This window comes from Salvelinus fontinalis, chromosome 18 (genome assembly GCF_029448725.1).
Source record: "Salvelinus fontinalis isolate EN_2023a chromosome 18, ASM2944872v1, whole genome shotgun sequence".
NCBI lineage: Eukaryota > Metazoa > Chordata > Actinopteri > Salmoniformes > Salmonidae > Salvelinus > Salvelinus fontinalis.
In genome coordinates, this window is record NC_074682.1 from 2,703,311 (window position 1) to 2,722,943 (window position 19,633).

Consider the following 19,633-nt stretch of genomic DNA (forward strand, 5'->3'; position numbering starts at 1 on the left):
CTATTTATCAACCCTGATCTTACATAGTCGTTCTCCTCCTCAGACGAGGAGGAGCATGGATCGGTCCAAGATGCGGATTGGTAAATGTTCATTATTTAATGAAAAAACAACAGACACTACAAAATACAAAAACCAACAAACGTGACTAACCCGAAACAGTCCTGTGTGGCCCAAACACTGACACAGGAACAAACACCCACAAAACACAAGTGAAACCCTGGCTGCCTTAGTATGATTCTCAATCAGGGACAACGATTCACAGCTGTCTCTGATTGAGAATCATACCAGGCCGAACACAAAATCCCAACATAGAAAATCAAACCTAGACCAACCCACCCAACTCACGCCCTGACCAACTAAAACAAATACTTGACAAAGGAAAACAGGTCAGGAACGTGACAGTATTGGCACCTTTTTGGTACATGTAACAAGGTCAGATTTTGTTTGAAGTTTATTAACATGCTAATTCACAGGTGACTCTAAGACATGTAATTACAAAATATGAATTACATAGTGGAACAAGAAAATATGTTATAACATGAGTAATTACACATGTGGAATAAACTACAGCAAGTGGATGACAATCAATACGTCAGATCTAACACAGTTCTCCTTAGGCAGAACAAAACATTTTTAACACATAACCTCATGCTCGGTAATGAAACGGTTTCATAGCCTGAAAAGTGCAAATTTGCAATTTGAAGCATGTAAAGTAATATCTTATGGAGAAGAAAGTGAAGCGCAGAAAAAAAAAGGCAGCCATATTATGCCCGTAAAAGAAGTTCAAGAGGCTGTTTGTGGCTCAACAGTGATTGCATTTTGTTCATCAAGTGGCCAGAGATATTAAAGCATCTCCAAAATCCCTGCCATTGAATAGCATAAATAGCATTATGCATATTTTCACTCAACAATACGAAATTTCACAGGCATTAGAACAGGGGTGGGTAACATCCGGCCCGTGTGCCCGTGAAACCATTCAATCCGGCCCAGAGAAGGTTTGAGTAAAAAAAATTATATATCAGTGGTGGTCGATGCTGTTTAAGATAAGGGAGGACAATTTTTGTTATGAGTATTAGTCCAAACAGTTGCAAATGAGAGTTTCTATTAGGCAAACTCAGGTGGGTCATGTTATATAATTCCTTTTCACATCTATGTGCACTCCTCCTCTAACCTTTCCCCTTCACTTTAGTGCACAACACAACAGCTGTCTGACACCAGGCATAAAAAACTTTCCAACTCAAACCTTCAAACCATTATTGCTAACCGCTACACACAGTTTACATCGTTGTTACCATATTAGCTAACGTTATACTCAACATAGCTACTAGAACTAACATGTTAGCAAACCCGCTACAATCACACTGTACAGCAAGCAGTTTAGCAGTTTAGCCCCGGTGGCAATAAATTAATAAACCAAAAGCTTACTTTGACTTGGACGAGTTCCAGTGTTGGATAGCCTTAGCCAGCTAACTAACATAAATAGCATTCCTCTCTGTTTGAACCGGGTGTTTAAATAGGCAAAATTACAGTAGCTAGCTGCATTAGCTAGCTAAGTAAGTGAACGTGAAACTAAATTAAATCTACCTGACTCAAATTAAGATACTCCTGCAGCGCTACACACAGCTCTCTCTCTCTCTCGCTCTCTCTCTCTCTCTCTCATAATTACTATGTAAGTCTATGGAAGGGGTTAAAAACATGAGGCTCCTAGATTTTGTATTGAAGTCAATGTACACAGAGGAGAGAAAATAGCTGTCCTCGGGAGTGCTACTCGAGAGAGTGTGGTTGAGGTTACTGTAGACCTTCATTGCAAAACAGTGTGTTTTAATCAGTTATTTGATGACGTGAATATATGTATTATAGTTTCATCTAAAAAGGATATATATTTTTTAATGTTTCACTATTTTTATTTTTATGAAATTCACAGAGTAGGATGGTATACCCCTTCCTTCTCTGAGGAGCCTCCATTGATATATGTTCTGGAACATGTGAAGTTTCATGTGCCTTAATAAGAAACGTGTATTCCATCTGTAAATACAAATAAAATTGTTAAATTATGAGTCTAGTTGGTTAAGCCACGGAAAGAGGAAGGAACCTTCCCGCTAGCCATGATTGGCTGAGATAATGGATGGGCTGGACATGGCGGGAGATGAGTTCGGATTGGTCTGCCAGGTAGCATGAATCTTACTACAATGTGAGCTGCTCAGTATGCGTTGATAATCCTTTCCACAGCGTCTTTAAAAAAAATATATCCATTGAGAACTTAAAAAGTTGTGCTACTTTTTTCAACAACATGGATGCCCTAAATTTAGCAGATGCTATTGACAGATCAGTTGGAAGAAGTTGTGATGTGCTACTTTCCACACATGTCCAAAAGAGAATTGGCGAAAAACAAAACAGAGTTAAATGGTTCCAGTCTACCATGAAGTAGCATTCATTCCTGTATACAGGTAAGAGTCTAGCTACATTTTCAGATATTATCCTCTCTAGGCTAGGGGGTGGTATTTTCACATCCGGAGGAAAAGCGTGCCCAAAGTAAACTGCCTGCTACTCAGGCCCAAAAGCTAGGATATGTATATTATTAGTGGATTTGGATAGAAAACACTCTGAAGTTTCTAAAACCGTTTGAATGATGTCTGTGAGAATAACATAACTTATTTGACAGGCGAAACCCCGAGGACAAACCATATAGGATTTTTTTTTTTGAGGTCACTCTCTTTTCAATGGGTTTTCTATGGGGATCTAGATTACTAAGGCACTTGTTTGCAGTTCCTATCGCTTCCACTTGATGTCAACAGTCTTTAGAAATTGGTTGATGTTTTTCCTTTGTGTAATGAAGAAGTAGCCCTGTTCAGAACAGTGAAGTTAGAGGCGCGTGACCTGAAAGCACACTACACTATGTTTCGTCCGGTTTTGAACGCAGTTTATCCCGTCTTAAATTTGATCGATTATTTACGTAAAAAAATACCTAAAGTTGTATTAGGAAAGTTGTTTGAAATGTTTGGACAAAGATTACAGGTAACTTATTACATATTTTGTAGTCATGTTGCGCGAGTTGGAACCAGTGTTTTTCTGGATCAAACGCGCCAAATAAATTGACATTTCGGATATATAATGACGTAATTAATCGAACAAAAGGACAATTTGTGATGTTTATGGGACATATTGGAGTGCCAACAGAAGAAGCTCTTCAAAGGCAAGGCATGAATGATATTGTTATTTCTGAGTTTTTTTTGTCGCCCCTGGCGGGATGAAATATGATTGTCTGTGTTTGTTTGATGGGGTGCTGTCCTCAGATAATCGCATGGTTTGCTTTCGCCGTAAAGCCTTTTTGAAATCTGACACCGTGGCTGGATTAACAAGAAGTCAAGCTTTAATTTAACATATTGCATGTGTATTTTCAAGAATGATAAATATTTACAATTCTGTAGATTGAATTTGGCGCCCTGCACTTTCACTGGATGTTGGTCAGGTGGGACGGTAGCGTCCCATCTAGCCAAGAGAGGTTATACCCACTTCACTGTATGATTTACACCTTCTGTATCCTGTGCATGAAACAAATAAACTTAGATTGTATTTGATATGGTGTGTGTTTACTAGAGAAGGTAATGTGGAGAACAACATGAGTTTGCTGTTGTATTACCGTTATTTAAGGGTGACTGCAAAACTCCCACGGTCGTAACCCTCACGTAGCAAACACACTTGCAAACTCATTCACAGAATAAAAATGTGTGCGAACTAAGTTATCTATTATTCAGCATGTATTTAATATTAATTGGATCATTGGGATGGAAGATGCATGACTGAGAACTCTCCAGAGGTAGCTAGGCTCGCCTGACTTGGGAAATAGATCAGAGGAGACACCACACACATTTGATCAGAAGTGACATCACGCTTGCTGATGGTTTGTACGAATGGTTGCTCGTCGCAGGGTCGTTGAGAATATACAATGTATATCAGTCTAGTAGGTACACACAAGTTAAATGAAACCGTAGTAGTTCTGGAGAATACCGATGCGTATTTACTATTAGCCCTTTTGTCGTTCTCACTATTGACATCGAAGTAGCGCTCAGAGTATTTGAGGGGAGTCGTTTGAGAAAGATGAGAATCGCAGAATTGTTCATCCTTTATAAAATAATGAGTAGTTAGTTGGGATGCAAGGTGATTTGTAGATCAGTGATTCTGTTTGGCCCGACTGCAATGGAGTTCATCTCAAACACACACATTATCTCGCAGGTGCTGTTTCTCCACCAAGAACCACTGTTTCTTCACTGAATGCGTGATCCACTGGAAAATGTAACCCTAATAGCCCGGAATGGCCTGTCTGGCAGATAAGGCCAAGGCTTATAGACCATAGAAATAGAATCGGGTTTCAAGGTCTGGGGGGCTTTTCCCAGATAACATTTCTATGCTTTAGACTCTCCCTGCATATGACTCACTTTACATTTTCATGTCTAAGCTTTACAATATCCTATTTCTATGCTTTATAGTGTCCCTCCATAGGACTCACATTAAAATATCCCTGCTGAAAATTTCACGCAGAACAACTAACTGTGGGCAGTGGGTTACAACATAGGATCAGTCTGGTGATTGTCTGGGAAAGACTAGCCATAGCAGGAAACTGTTTGAGCCTTCTTAACCCTTTACCATGGCGATGGAAAATGCTACGCCAACAGACTTGCTGTGACTTTGAACTTTGGTTGCACTCCCTTTACACTTTGGCATGAGGATGGCTAATGCTAACTGTGTAACTGCTAGTAACTACTATCAGTACCATTGAACAAAATAACATGTGAATGGCTAATGCTAATCTAAAAATACCATGTTAACGCTAGGTATAAGGATGGCTAATGCTATGCTAATTGGATAACTGCACTTTTAAACACTGTACCATTATTTTATGTACCATTTTGTGACATTATGTATCATTATTTCCTTTGCAGGGCACTGTAATGACTAATGCTTCATCTATGATACAGTACTGTTCTCTTCTTTACCCACTATCCACACACAAGCTAAACAGTACATTGCTTCACCAACCTCGGTTTGCACCATGTTAACCCTTTGTGAGCGCAGTTCGCGGATGCAGTTGAAGATGTCCACCACACCCTCGTTCTCGGCCATATCCAGCATAATGTCCACAGCTATGAAACAGCCTGTCCTTCCAGCCCCGGCACTGGAGAGAGAGAGGGGGGAGAGAGAGAAAGAAAGTATTTTTCAAATGACTGCCTCGCCTGTTTCACCAACTACTCAGATAGAGTTCAGTGTGTCAAATCGGAGGGCCTGTTGTCCGGACCTCTGGCAGCCACTGTGTTGGTACCACAGGGTTCAATTCTCGGGCCGACTCTTTTCTCTGTATATATCAATGATGTCGCTCTTGCTGCGGGTGATTCCTTGATCCATCTCTACGCAGACGACACCATTCTGTATACATCTGGCCATTCTTTGGACATTGTGTTAACAAACCTCCAAACGAGCTTCAATGCCATACAACACTCCTTCCGTGGCTTCCAACTGCTCTTAAATGCTAGTAAAACTAACTGCATGCTCTTCAACCGATTGCTGCCCGCACCCGCCCGCTCGACTAGCATCACTACTCTGGACGGTTCTGACTTAGAATATGTGGACAACTACAAATACGTAGGTGTCTAGTTAGACTGTAAACTCTCCTTCCACACTCATATTAAACATCTCCAATCCAAAATTAAATCTAGAATCGGCTTCCTATTTCGCAACAAAGTCTCCTTCACTCACGCTGCCAAATTAGATGCAGTCGATCACAGTTCCATCCATTTTGTCACCAAAGCCCCATATACCACCCACCACTGCGACCTGTATGCTCTCGTCGGCTGGCCCTCTGGCTATTCGTCGCCAGACCCACTGGCTCCAGGTCATCTATAAGTCTTTGCTAGGTAAAGCTCCGCCTTATCTCAGCTCACTGGTCACCATATCAACACCCACCCGTAGCACGCGCTCCAGCAGGAATATCTCTCTGGTCATCCCCAAAGCGAACACCTGCTTTAGCCACCTTTCCTTCCAGTTCTCTGCTGCCAATGACTGGAACAAATTGCAAAAATCGCTGAAGTTGGAGACTTATATCTCCCTCACTAACTTCAAGCATGAGCTATCTGAGCAGCTTACTGATCACTGCAGCTGTACACAGCCCATCTGTAAATAGCCCATCCAACTACCTACCTCATCCCCATATTGTTTTCATTTACTTTTCTGCTCTTTTGCACTCCATTATTTCTACTTGCACATCATCATGTGCACATCTATCACTCCAGTGTTAATCTGCTAAATTGTAATTACTTTGCTACTATGGCCTATTTATTGCCTTACCTCCTTACACCATTTGCACATACTGTATATAGACTTTTTCTATTGTGTTATTGACTGTACATTTGTTTATTCCATGTGTAACTCTGTGTTGTTGTTTGTGTCGCACTGCTTTGCTTTATCTTGGCCAGGTCGCAGTTGTAAATGAGAACTTGTTCTCAACTGGCCTACCTGGTTAAATAAAGGTTAAATAAAAATAAAATAAAAATGTAATCAATGTAAGGCCTTTTCTTTACAGTAAACTCTTCCATTAAAAAAAAATCTAGAACCTAAAAGTTCTTTGGCTGTCCCCATAGGAGAACCCTTTGAAGAGCCCTTTTTCGTGCAAGGTAGAACCCTTTTATGTTCCATTAAGAACCATTCTACAGAGGGTTCTACATGGAACCCAAAAGGGTTCAACCTGGAACCAAAAAGAGCTCTACCTGGAACAAAAAAGGGTTCTCCTATGGGGACAACCAAAGAACCCTTTTGGAGTGTGCAGTTCCTAATCTATCCTCTGTAATTGACCTGCCACAGTTAGCGGCGGCGGCGACACATGAAGACACATGCCCTATGATAAACATATATTGAACCGCGCTGCGCTCCCACAGTTAGTCAAAAGAGACAGGACTGCCTTATGGTGCTGACAAACAGCGCACTCCATCAGCCCCTGCGAGTGACATGTAGGGGTTAGAGCTATTTCCCCTTACCCCGTGTGTTAGGAGTTAAGGAAACACACCCAGCAGAACGGGCTGTGAGGGAGGGAAGGAGTTGTGATGGAAGGGAGATAGTGGTGGAGAAGAGGTAGAGGAGAGGTGGGAGAGGGGGGCTGCTTAGCCATCATTCACTCGGCAGCATCCTGACAGGTCCCAGCTCCGGATCTCAGGAGCTAGGGGCCACTCAGTAACTCGGCAACCTGTCAGATAGCCTGTCAGCTGCCGGTGATTAATGGTGAGAGCGGCAAACAACTGGGTCCTGGCAGGGGGATAACGGCTAAAGGAGTGCCCCAGGAAATGTGAAATTACTCCGCAATCTGTCAATGGGGCCCTACACTCTGTGGGCCAAAGTTTATCCTGTTGGCCTTCATCTGCATCCCATCTATATTTCAGTTAAGTGGGGGAATGGCTGCCAACCTCCATGTAGCTCCATTGGACATTCGTTGTCAGCGCTCAACGAGGGAATTCGGTGGGGGAGTGATCGGAGCATTGTATTTCAAAAGCCAGGCTGACGTTCTTTTTAGGAGAACTTGAACCGACAACGCTTTGGATCATGGAAAAGCGCTGGAGTAAGGAATGAGAGGTACGTTAAATATAGTGGTCCGCTACGGGGACTAGTCTCTAGTCCGAAATATGGGTCGGCAGGTAGCCTAGCGGTTAGAGCGATGGTCCAGTAACCGAAAGGTTGCTGGATCAAATCCCAAAGCTGACAAGGTAAAAATCTGTTTTTCTGCCAATGAGCAACACAGTTAACCCACTGTTCCCTGGGTGCCGAAGATGTGGATGTCAATTAAGGCAGCCCCAGCACCTCTCTGATTCAGAGACACATTTCAGTTGAAGGCATTCAATTGCACAACTGACTAGGTATCTCCCGTTTTCCTAAATGGGACGCATGCAAAAAGTTTGAGCTTTTTGATGTCAATACGGAATCGTCCCGGGTGGCGCAGGGGTCTAGGGCACTGCATCGCAGTGCTAGCTGCGCCACCAGAGTCTCTGGGTTCACGCCCAGGCTCTGTCGCAGCCGGCCGCAACCGGGAGGTCCGTGGGGCAACGCACAATTGGCATAGCGTCGTCCGGGTTAGGGAGGGATTGGCCGGTAGGGATATCCTTGTCTCAGTATATAAAAAAATATAAAAAATAAAATGTAATAAAATGTATGCACTCTACTGTAAGTTGCTCTGGATAAGAGCGTCTGCTAAATGACTAAAATGTAAAATGTAAAATACCTTTTCTGCCTATTGCCCTAGCGTCAACAATCCCAGGACACAAACTAGTTAAATGTTTTACATTTGGCAGATGTTCTTATCCAGAGCGACTTTCAGTAGTAATGGCATACATTTTCTTACTGGTCCCCCATGGGGGAAAAAACCCATAACCTTGGTTTTGCAAGAGCCATGCTCTACCAACTGAGCTACACAGGACCTAGTAAGATGGAGGATGTTTTTAAGGACTGCATTTCACAAGTGGCTAGTTTGCATCAGCTACTTTCACATGGCGTTAAGTCTAACTGACGGTTTCTGTTGTTATATTTGTATTTATTATGTTGCGACACCAGTGAATTTGACAACTAATAAACATTACCTACCTAGCGGGTGGCCATCTACAGACAGGGCTTTTTTTGCTATTTAGCTAGCTAGCTATTGAGCTTGCTAGCAAACTCAGATATACTTGAAAATGAGGATTCAGCTGGAAAAATGTTTGACTGTCTTGCTGTGCAATGGATATGAAGCTGGTGAGAGCTCTCCCATTTCTGTTCTAGCTGTTATGATTACCTAGTAGGCCAGTGCTGACCACACATGCTTATTTGCTTGCTAGTAAAACAAGCTTCATGTTCCTACAGATGGTTAACTAGCTAGCTTCCTGTTGTTTATCTTATTCAATGCTCACTTAATGCATTTGCATTGAAGTTAGCTAGCCACAGCAGTACCCACTGGGCAAAAACTGGTTCAGTAAATGTTGTTTCCACGTCATTTCAACCCAAAAATTATATGTGATGATGTTGAATCAACATGGAAAAGTGATTGGATTTGCAAAAAGTCATCAATGTAAGGGAATTTAGTAGTTTTTCCTCCAAAAACATTTAACCTAAATCCAATGAAATTGTGTCAGCCCTGACCTTAGTTATCTTTGTTTTCTTTATTATTTTAGTTAGGTCAGGGTGTGATATGGGGGGGCTGTTTGATTTTTTCACTTGTTTAGGGGTTTTGTATGTTTATGGGGTGTTTACTTGTCTAGGTGTTTGTATGTCTATGGTTGTCTAGATTGGTTCTCAATTAGAGGCAGCTGTTTATTGTTGTCTCTGATTGGGAACCATATTTAGGCAGCCATATTCCGTTGGGTATTTCGTGGTTTATTGTCTATGTGTAAGTTGCCTGTGTCTGCACTTATTGATTATATAGCGTTATGTTCTTTTGTTATTTTGATAGTGTGTTTAGTGTTCTGCGTTTCGTTAAATAAATAAGAAGAATGTATTTATATCACGCTGCGCCTTGGTCCTCCTCTCTTCCACATTACGACGATCGTGACAGAATAACCCACCACAACCGGACCAAGCAGCGTGAAGGAAGGAACAGCGTTTTGTGGAGCAATGGACTTGGGAGGAAATATTAGACGCCAAGGGACCATGGGAACACCCGGGTAAATATCGCCGCCTCAAGGCAGAGCTGGAGGCAGCGAAAGCCGAGAGGTGGTATTATGAGGAGCTAGCTCGGCAGCGCGGCTGGAAGCCTGATAGGCAGCCCCAAAAACTTCTTGGGGGGGTGCACACGGGGAGTGTGGCGAGTTCAGGTAGGAGACCTGCGCCAACTTCCCGTGCTTACCGTGAGGAGCCGAAGATGGAACCAGAGCCAGTCGGGGTGGAATTGGAGGTGAGCAAGGGGAGTGAAACAGAGACTGTGAAGGAATTAATGGGGAAATTGGAGGAGAGTGAAATGAGGTAGTTGCTGTGTTGGTGCATGAGACACGACATCCGCCCGTTGGAGCGTGTCCGGGATTTGATGTTACCTGAGTCAGCTCTCCATACTCGTCCTGAGGTGCATGCTAACCGTCTGGTAATGACAGTGCCAGTCCCACGCACCAGGCCTCCTGTGCGCCTCCCTAGTCCTGCACCTCCTGTGGCAGCCCTATGTACTAGCTCTCCTGTGGCAGCCCCTCGCACCAGCTCTCCGGTGGCAGCCCCTCGCACCAGCTCTCCGGTGGCAGCCCCTCGCACCAGTCCTCCGGTGCTGGCGCCACGAACCAGGCCTCCAGTTCCCCGCACTCGCCTTGAGGTACGTGTCCCCAGCCCAGTATCACCAGTGCCAACACCACGCACCAGGTTTCCTGTGCGTCTCCAGAGCCCTGTACGCCCTGTTTCTCCTCCCCGCACACGCCCTGAGGTGCGTGTCCTCAGCCCGGTACCACCAGTGCCGGTACCAGGCACCAGGCATCCAGTGCGTCTCCAGGGTCCAGTACTCCCTGTCCCTGCTCCTCGCACTCGCCTTGAGGTGCGTGTCCCCAGCCCGGTACCACCAGTTCCGGCACCACGCACCAGGCCTGCTGTGCGCCTCCAGGGTCCAGTATGCCCTTTTCCTGCTCCCGTCTGTACAGCGCCGCCTGAGCTGCCCGTCTGTCCAGCGCCGCCTGAGCTCCCCGTCTGTCCAGCGCCGCCTGAGCCGCCCGTCTGTCCTGAGCCGTCGGAGCCGCCCGCCAGTCAGGAGCCGCCGGAGCCGCCCGCCAGTCAGGAGCCGCCGGAGCCGCCCGCCAGTCAGGAGCCGCCGGAGCCGCCCGCCAGTCAGGAGCCGCCCGCCAGTCAGGAGCCGCGGGAGCCGCCCGCCAGTCCGGAGCTGCCTTTCAGTCCGGAGCTGCCCGTCAGTCCGGAGCTGCCCCTCAGTCCTGAGGTACCCCTCAGTCCTGAGGTACCCCTCAGTCCTGAGGTACCCCTCAGTCCTGAGCTGCCCCTCAGTCCTGAGCTGCCCCTCAGTCCTGAGCTGCCCCTCAGTCCTGAGGTACCCCTCAGTCCTGAGGTACCCCTCAGTCCTGAGCTGCCCCTCAGTCCTGAGCTGCCCCTCAGTCCTGAGCTGCCCCTCAGTCCTGAGCTGTCCCTCAGTCCGGAGCTGCCTTTCAGTCCTGAGATACCCCTCAGTCCTGAGCTGTCCCTCAGTCCGGAGCTGCCTTTCAGTCCTGAGATACCCCTCAGTCCGGAGCTGCCTTTCAGTCCGGAGCTGCCCCTCAGTCCGGAGCTGCCCCTCAGTCCTGAGCTGCCCCTCAGTCCTGAGCTGCCCCTCAGTCCTGAGCTGCCCCTCAGTCCTGAGCTGCCCCTCAGTCCGGAGCTGCCCCTCACTCCGGAGCTGCCCCTCACTCCGGAGCTACCCCTCACTCCGGAGCTACCCCTCACTCCGGAGCTGCCCCTCAGTCCGGAGCTACAACTTAGTCCGGAGCTACAACTCAGTCCGGAGCTGCCCCTCCGTCCAGTGGCGCCCTCTACGATGGTCTTCAGTCCGGGACTCGCTGCAAGGGTCCCCGCTCCAGAGGCGCCACCAAAGCGGGTAATGACTATGGTGGAGTGGGGTCCACGTCCCGCACCCGAGCCGCCACCGTAAGAAGGCCCACCCGGACCCTCCCCTTCTGTGTCAGGTTTTGCGGCCGGAGTCCGCACCTTTGGGGGGGGGGGGGGGGGGGGGGGGGGTTCTGTCACGCCCTGACCTTAGTTATCTTTGTTTTCTTTATTATTTTGGTTAGGTCAGGGTGTGACATGGGGGATCTATGTGTTTTGTCTTGTCTAGGGGTTTTGTATGTTTATGGGGTGTTGTCTTGTCTAGGTGTTTGTATGTCTATGGTTGCCTAGATTGGTTCTCAATTAGAGGCAGCTGTTTATTGTTGTCTATGTGTAAGTTGCCTGTGTCTGCACTTATTGATTATATAGCGTTATGTTCGTTTGTTATTTTGATAGTGTGTTTAGTGTTCTTCGTTTCGTTAAATAAATAAGAAGAATGTATTTATATCACGCTGCACCTTGGTCCTCCTCTCTTCCACATTACGATGATCATGACAAAGTGTGACATTCTATTTTGATTTCACATAAAATTCACGTTAGTTGACAACTTAACCAAATGTAAATCAAAACTAGACGTTAAACTGACGTCTGTGCCCAGTGGGTAGCTATCTATTTGTATAGCTAGCTAGCTATCTAGCAAAGCCAATAGATATCTTATCTATGTCTATGGTTATAGCTAATTTGCACATAGACATGGTTATAGTAGTCTTGCTATGGGGGTTACAAGCATCTTTAGATGAGACAGAATAAAGGCTTTTGTGAAGAGTAGTTTTAACACTAGTAGTATTTAAAACTAACCAGTGACAGGGTTGTCCACCATTTACTATTTTGTATAATTTTACGAACACCTTGCAAAAACACCTATGCAAAACCCTAGCACCCCTCTCCATCTAACCTTTTCCATTCTAGGTATGTAAAACCTGACTCAAACTAAGAGACTTAGTTTCTCTTACTCACTCACTCACTCACTCACTCACTCACTCACTCACTCACTTACTTAACACTAGCAACTTACTCGCCACAAGTGACGTTACAGACAGAGAAAACTAGCTATTCAATATGTTCATACTACTACCAGCTTACCTTTGCTACACTCCCACCCATTGGTTATTGTCATTTCTAACCGCAGCAGAGGCCACTGGAGGTGCCATGGTGCTGCCCCCCCACCAGCACGTGCATCATGGCCCTTAGCACAGCCTGTAAATACTAATCTCCCCCCTCTCTTTCTTTCTCTATTATCTTCTGCTGTAGGAGCAGAGAAGATGAAGAGGCAGCATTCAATATGGTACTGTGACAGCTCATCTGCATCCCTGGTGATATGGATGACGACAGACAACGAAAGTACTCAAAGAGACCCAAGTCAGCCGGCTCCCACTCACACATGAGTTGTGCCACAAATGCACTCAACTGAAGGGTTCTACAAAGTCCCAAAGAATAAGACAGGGTAAGAGAGAGAGAGAGATGGCTTTTCTCTAGAACTTACTTATTTTATTTATGGTACTGACTGCCCAAACACACCTGGATCCACACGTTTAACTGAATCCATCTTTGATTCCTGGAGGGCCGCGTGTCTGCTGGTTTTGGTTATTTCCTTTCAATCTGTGTCCAATTAAGACGTAGACAACCAGGTGAGAGGAGTTCCTAACTAATCAATGACTACTTAAAGCATTGTCAAAATTGGGGGGCAGGAAAGAAACTTGCCAGTGAGCATGGGTAGTACAGTATCTAGCTACAGTAGAATACATGTGTGATTGACATTGGTTTTTGTCAACAGAGGGCACCCAAGAAGAAACATAATTACCTCAGTAAAGGTAAGGAAAATGTTTAGCCTGTAGTAGAGTTAATTTATAACAAAAACATATGTTTGATTAGCTAGTAGATTATTAATGGCTAGTGAGCAAGTTGAAGCTAGCGTTAGCTGGTTAGCTTACTGGATGTCTAAATTACTGTAAGCTGAAAAATGCTAGGTAGCTAGCTAGCATAAGTTGCTAGCTACCAGACAGTAACGTTTTACAAGTTGCAGTCGTGTAATTTGTCCCTCCTTTTAGTATAGACGGGTTGTTATACCATTTATAAAATGTATTTGATGATTTATGTGCCATAATTACAATGAGGACATGGTGTTCCTCGCCTCATTCGAGGGCGACTGCCAGTTGTTCTCCCCTGCTGCTAAGCGCTGCTAAGCCTTACGTTTCTCCAAGGTCGGGATATCAGAGATTATATGGTGGATGTCACTCTCCCGCGACAGGTGTGAACCCTCCTTTTTACCCAGGCAATTCTTAAAGGTTAATGTCATCAATCCAATGTATGAGAGTGCAATGATAAGAAGGGGCAGGGGATAAAGTGGCAGTATAACATTTCCCATAGTCTCTTCCATTCTCGTCCTTGGATGTATTAGAGGGAGAAAGGTGCCCCGTGCTTCATGGGAGCAGAAAGCACAGCGCCTGGCACTTGAGTTAATCCACTCTGAAAAAGTCTTAGTCACATCTGCTTTGTTTCGAGAGTCCCGAGCCAAAAGTGAAATTGCATTGTGCTATTTAGCAGCCTCTCCATGTCACATCTCATTGTGTACATGCACTCCTTCCCTCTCCCCCACTCCCCCCCCCCCCCCGCCTCCCTCCACCTCTCTCCCTTTGCCTGTCTGAGCTAAATGCCTCGGCCTCAGGGGGTGGATGTTTGAGTGGGCTGCGGAGGGGTGGAGGAGAGAGAGCGAGAGAGAGAGAGGCCTTAGTCTCCCATCGCTCTAGCTCATTCACTAAAGATAAAAGTGACGGCTCCCAGCTACTGTGGTGGTTATTTCTGTGGGGATCTGGGGAGTGCATGGGCCTGTGGGGTAGTAGGAGTTGGTAGTCAAAGAGAGTGTGCAGATATTTGGGAGTTACCTGAATCCGAGAGTATAGTTCCATTAACCAGCCCCCTTATTTTTTCTTGCCCTATAGTTTGGGAATTAACTCTGCTGTCTGACTCCACAGCAAGTTACTAAGCAGTCATGTAATGGAGGCTGTTCGAAACGCATTACTGTGACGGGGAAATGCGTCTGAGACCTGGAGACTTGAGTTAGAACCTTGAGCTAATGCCTAGGCTTTAGCTCAGCAGGCTAATAGCCTTGTAGCGCACAGTCCGTTGACATACTGAATGAATATGTTCAGATTCAACTTACCTGAGGAAAAAGGAATACATAAATACATATACGAAAGCCATGAGTGATAAATATGTCATCCCAGTAGTCCTGTGTTATTTGGCCCACCCTCAGCATGGTCAGTATGTACCTGCAGTGGGTCACGATGGGGCCGGCGTCGGGAGGGTTGAGGAACTTGACCTGGCGAACGAAGCCTAGGAGGCCGGTGGCGTAGCAGGGCACCCCGTGGTCAGGCCAGCTAGTGAAGTGGAATTGACGGATCTCTCGAATCTCGTGGTGGCCCTTCTGAAAGAAAACAAATTGGAGGCTCATATAAAGACATACACAGTGGACTTCCTGAAAACATTGGTCCTATTTGGCTCAGTCGATTCCTATGAAAAATGTATGTATGCATGACCGTATGTCGCTTTGGATAGCGTCTGCTAAATGGCATATATTATTTTATAAACTGTGGGCTGACAACAAAATGGAGGCTCAAATGTAGCCATTAAATCAAATTGTATTCATCACATGCTTTGTAAACAACAGTTGTGGACTAAGAGTGAAATGCTTCCCAACATCGCAGCGAGAAAGAAAATAGAGTAATAATAGAAAAGTAAAACATGTAATAATAATAAATAATAAACGATAACGTGGCTATACACAAGGGGTACCAGTACCGAGTCGATGTGCAGGGGTACAAGGTAATTGCGGTAGATATAAACAGGATTTTTTGTATTTGTATTTTTTATTTAACCTTAATTTAAATAGGCAAGTCAGTTAAGAACAAATTATTATTTACAATGAAGGCCTACCCTGGCCAAATCCGCACAACGCTGAGCCAATTTTGCGGCGCGCTATGGAACTCCCAATCATGGCCGGATGTGATACTGCCAAAGAGACAGTTAATAAACAGTAGCAGCAGCGTATGTGATGAGTCAAAAAAGTTAGTGCAAAAAGGGTCAATGCAGATAGTTAACGAAATAGCTACCCGGACTATTTAACTAACTATTTATCAGTCTTATGGATTGGGGGTTGAAGCTGTTCAGGGTCCTGTTGGTTCCAGACTTGGTGCATCGGTACCGCTTGCCGTGCGGTAGCAGAGTGAACAGCCTATGACTTGGGTGGCTGGAGTCTTTGACAATTTTTAGGGTCTTCCTCTGACACCGCCTGGTATAGAGGTCCTGGATTGCAGGGAGCTTGGCCCCAGTGATGTACTAGGCCGTCCACACTACCCTCTGTAGCGCCTTGCAGTCGGATGCTAAGCAGTTGCCATAACAAGCAGTGATTCAGACAGTCAAGATGCTCTTAAGGGTGCAACTGTAGAACTTATTGAGGATCTGAGGGCCCATACCAAATTGTTTCAGCCTCCCGAGGGGGAAGAGGCCCTCTTCACGACTGTGTAAGTGTTTAGACCATGATTGATCCTTAGGGCAACGAGGAACTTGCAACTCTCAACCCACTCCACTACAACTCCATCAATGTGAAAGGGGGCATGCTCGGCCCTCCGTTTCCTGTAGTCCATGATCAGCTCCTTAGTTTTGCTGACGTTGAAGGATTGTTGTCCTGGCACCACACTGCCAAGTCTCTAACCACTTCCCTACAGGCTGTCTCATTGTAGTTGGTGATCAGGCCTACCACCGTTTTGTTGTCAGCAAACTTAATGATGGTGTTGGAGTCATGCAGTCATGGATGAACAGGGAGTACAGGAGGGGACGAATCACACACCCTGAGGGTCCCCCGTGTTGTGGGTCAGCGTGGCAGATGTGTTGTTGCCTACCCTCACCTCCTTGCGGTGTCCCGTCTGTAAGTCCAGGATCCAGTTGCAGAGGGAGGTGTTTAGTCCCAGGGTCCTTAGGTTAGTGATGAGCTTGGAGGGCAGTATGGTGTTGAAAGCTGAGCTGTAGTCAATGAGTAGCATTCTCACATACAGTGCATTCGGAAAGAAATCAGACCTCTGGACTTTTCCCTATTTTTTTACATGAAAGCTTTATTCTAAAATGTTTTAAAATATTTTTATTAACTCAATCTACACACAATACCCCATAATGATAAAGCGAAAACAGGTTTTTAGATTTTTTTGGAACAGTACTCTAACTCGAAATTGAGTTGAGGTGCATCCGGTTTCCATTGATCATCCTTGAGATGTTTCTTCATCTTGATTGGAGTGCACCTGTGGTAAATTCAATTTATTGGACATCATTTGGAAAGGCACACACCTGTCTTTAGAAGGTCCCACAGTTGACAGTGCATGTCAGAACAAAAAACAAGCAATGAGGTTGAAGGAATTGTCCGTAGAGCTCCGAGACAGGATTGTGTCGAGGCACAGATCTGGGAAAGAGTACCAAAACATTTCTGCAGCATTTAAGGTCCCCAAGAACACAGTGGCCTCCATCATTCTGAAATGGAAGAAGTCTAGAACCACCAAGACTCTTCCTAGAGCTGGCCGCCCAGCCAAACTGAGCGATCAGGGGAGAAGGGCCTTGGTCAGGGAGGTGGCCAAGAACCCGATGGTCACCCTGACAGAGCTACAGTTCCTCTTTGGAGATGGGAGAACCTTCCAGAATGACAACCATCTCTGCAGGACTCAAGCAATCACACCTTTATGGTGGAGTGGCCAGATGGAAGCTACTCCTCAGTAAAAGGCACATGACAGCCTGCTTGACGTTTGCCAAAAGGCACCTAAAGGATTCTCAGACCATGAGAAGCAAGATTCTCTGGTCTGACGAAAACAAGATTGAACTCTTTGGCCTGAATGCCAAGCGCCACATCTCGAGGTAACCTGGCACCATTCCTAAGGTGAAGCATGGTGGTGGCAGCATCAAGCTGTGGTGATGTTTTTCAGCGGCAGGGACTGGGAGACTAGTCAGGATCGAGGTAAAGATGAACAGAGCAAAGTAACGAGAGATCCTTGATGAAAACCTGCTCCAGAGCGCTCAGCACCTCAGACTGGGGCGAATGTTCACCTTCCAACAGGACAACGACCCTAAGCACACAGCCAAGACCACACAGGACTGGCTTAAGGACAAATCTTTGAATGTCCTTGAGTGGCCCAGCCAGAGCCCGGACTTGAACCCCATCTCTGGAAAGACCTGAACATAGCTGTGCAGCAACACTTCTCATCCAACATGACAGAGCTTGAGAGGATCTGCAGAGAAGAATGAGAGAAACTCCCCAAATATAGGTGTGCCAAGCTTGTAGCTTCATACCCAAGAAGATACGGGGCTGTATTCACTCGCAAAGATGCTTCAACAAAGTACTGAGTAAAGGGTCTGTCAGTTAAGTCAGTTAAGAACAAATTCCTATTTACAATGATGGCTTACACCAGCCAAACACAAACGTCGCTGGGCCAATTGTGCGCCGCCATATGGAACTCCCATTCACAGCCGGTTGTGATACACCATGGTCTCAAATAGTGGTTTCTGTAGTGACGCCTCTAGCACTGAGATGCAGTGCCTTAGACCGCTGCGCCACTCGGGTGCCCAATGGTTGAAACAACTCTGGTTGTCTGCTTGAAACATGTAGGTTTTAAAGACTGAGTCAGGGAGAGCTTTAACATGTCAGTGAAGACACTTGACAGCTGGTTGGCGCATGCTCTGAGTACACGTCCTGGTAATCCATCTGTCCCTACTGCCTTGTAAATGTTAACCTGTTTAAAGTGCCTTACATGATCTACAGAGACAGTGATCGTTCGGAACAGCTAGTGCTCTCACGCATGGTTCAGTGTTGCTTGCCTTGAAGCAAGCATAGAATTTAGCTTATCTGGTATGCTCGTGTCGCTGGGCAGCTCACGGCTGGGTTTCCGTTTGTAATCCCTGATAGTTTGCAAGCCCTGCCACATTCGACGAGAGTCAGAGCTGGTATAGTAGGATTCGATCTTAGTCCTGCATTGATGCTTTGTCTGTTTGATGGTTCATTGGAGGGCGTAACGGGATTTCTTATAAGTGTTAGTGTCCCGCTCCTTGAAAGCGGCAGCTCTAGCCTTTAGCTCAGTGTGGATGTTGTCCATGGCTTCTGGTTTGGATATGTACATATGGTCACTGTGGGGACAACGTTGGTAGGCCTTGAAACACATCCACAGATACACCTCCAATTGACTCAAATGATGTCAATTAGCCTATCAGAAGCTTCTGAAGCCATGACATAATTTTCTGGAATTTTCCAAGCTGTTTAAAGGCACAATCAACTTAGTGTATGTAAACTTCTAACCCACTGGAATTGTGATACAGTGAATTATAAATGAAATAATCTGTCTGTAAACAATTGTTGGAAAAATTACTTGTCATGCACAAAGTAGATGTCCTAACTGACTTGCCAAAACTATAGTTTGTTAACAAGAAATATGTGGAGTGGTTGAAAAACGAGTTAATGACTCCAACCTAAGTGTATGTAAACTTCCGACTTCAATTGTATGTTCAGATTGGCCAAATGGCGTGGGAGAGCTTTGTATGCCTCTCTGTGTGTGGAGTAAAGGTGATGTAGAGCTTTTTCACCTCTAGTTGCATAGGTGACAGAAATTATAGAAATTAGGTAAGATGGATTTCAGTTTTCCTGCATTCAAGTCACTGACCACTAGGAGCGCCACTTTTAGATGAGTATTTTCTTGTTTATTTTCTTGTTTCTTGTGCTTATGGCCCTATACACCTCATTGTGTGTGGTCTTAGTGCCAGCGTAGGTTTGGGGTGGTAAATAAACAGCAACGAAAAATATGGATGAAAACTCTCTTGGTAAATAGCATGGTCCACAGCTTATCATGAGGTATTCTTACAGTTGAGCAGAACCTCGAGATTTCCTTAATATTAGAGTTCGCACACATGCTGTTGCTAACAAAGAGACCCACACCACCCCCCTTGAGCTTGCCCGATGCTGCCGTTACTTTCCTGCTGACGTATAGAAAAAACAGTTTGAATATTATCCATGTCCTTGTTCCTGCCAAGTTTCCGCGAAAAA

General features: G+C 45.5%; 1 protein-coding gene across 17 annotated transcripts in view; it reads right to left on the minus strand.

Moving 5' to 3' along the window:
* LOC129814814 (receptor-type tyrosine-protein phosphatase T) overlaps positions 1–19,633 on the minus strand; it is a 561,458-nt gene that overhangs the window by 26,280 nt on the left and 515,545 nt on the right. For 16 of the 17 annotated variants that reach the window (XM_055867868.1, XM_055867867.1, XM_055867865.1 and 13 more), the window contains 2 exons: positions 14,835–14,989; positions 5,038–5,173 (listed from right to left, as the gene is read on the minus strand). In XM_055867868.1, the coding sequence (XP_055723843.1) occupies positions 5,038–5,173; positions 14,835–14,989 (291 nt within the window). The remainder of the gene's footprint in view (positions 1–5,037; positions 5,174–14,834; positions 14,990–19,633) is intronic. The other variant, XM_055867855.1, reaches the window with a different exon arrangement.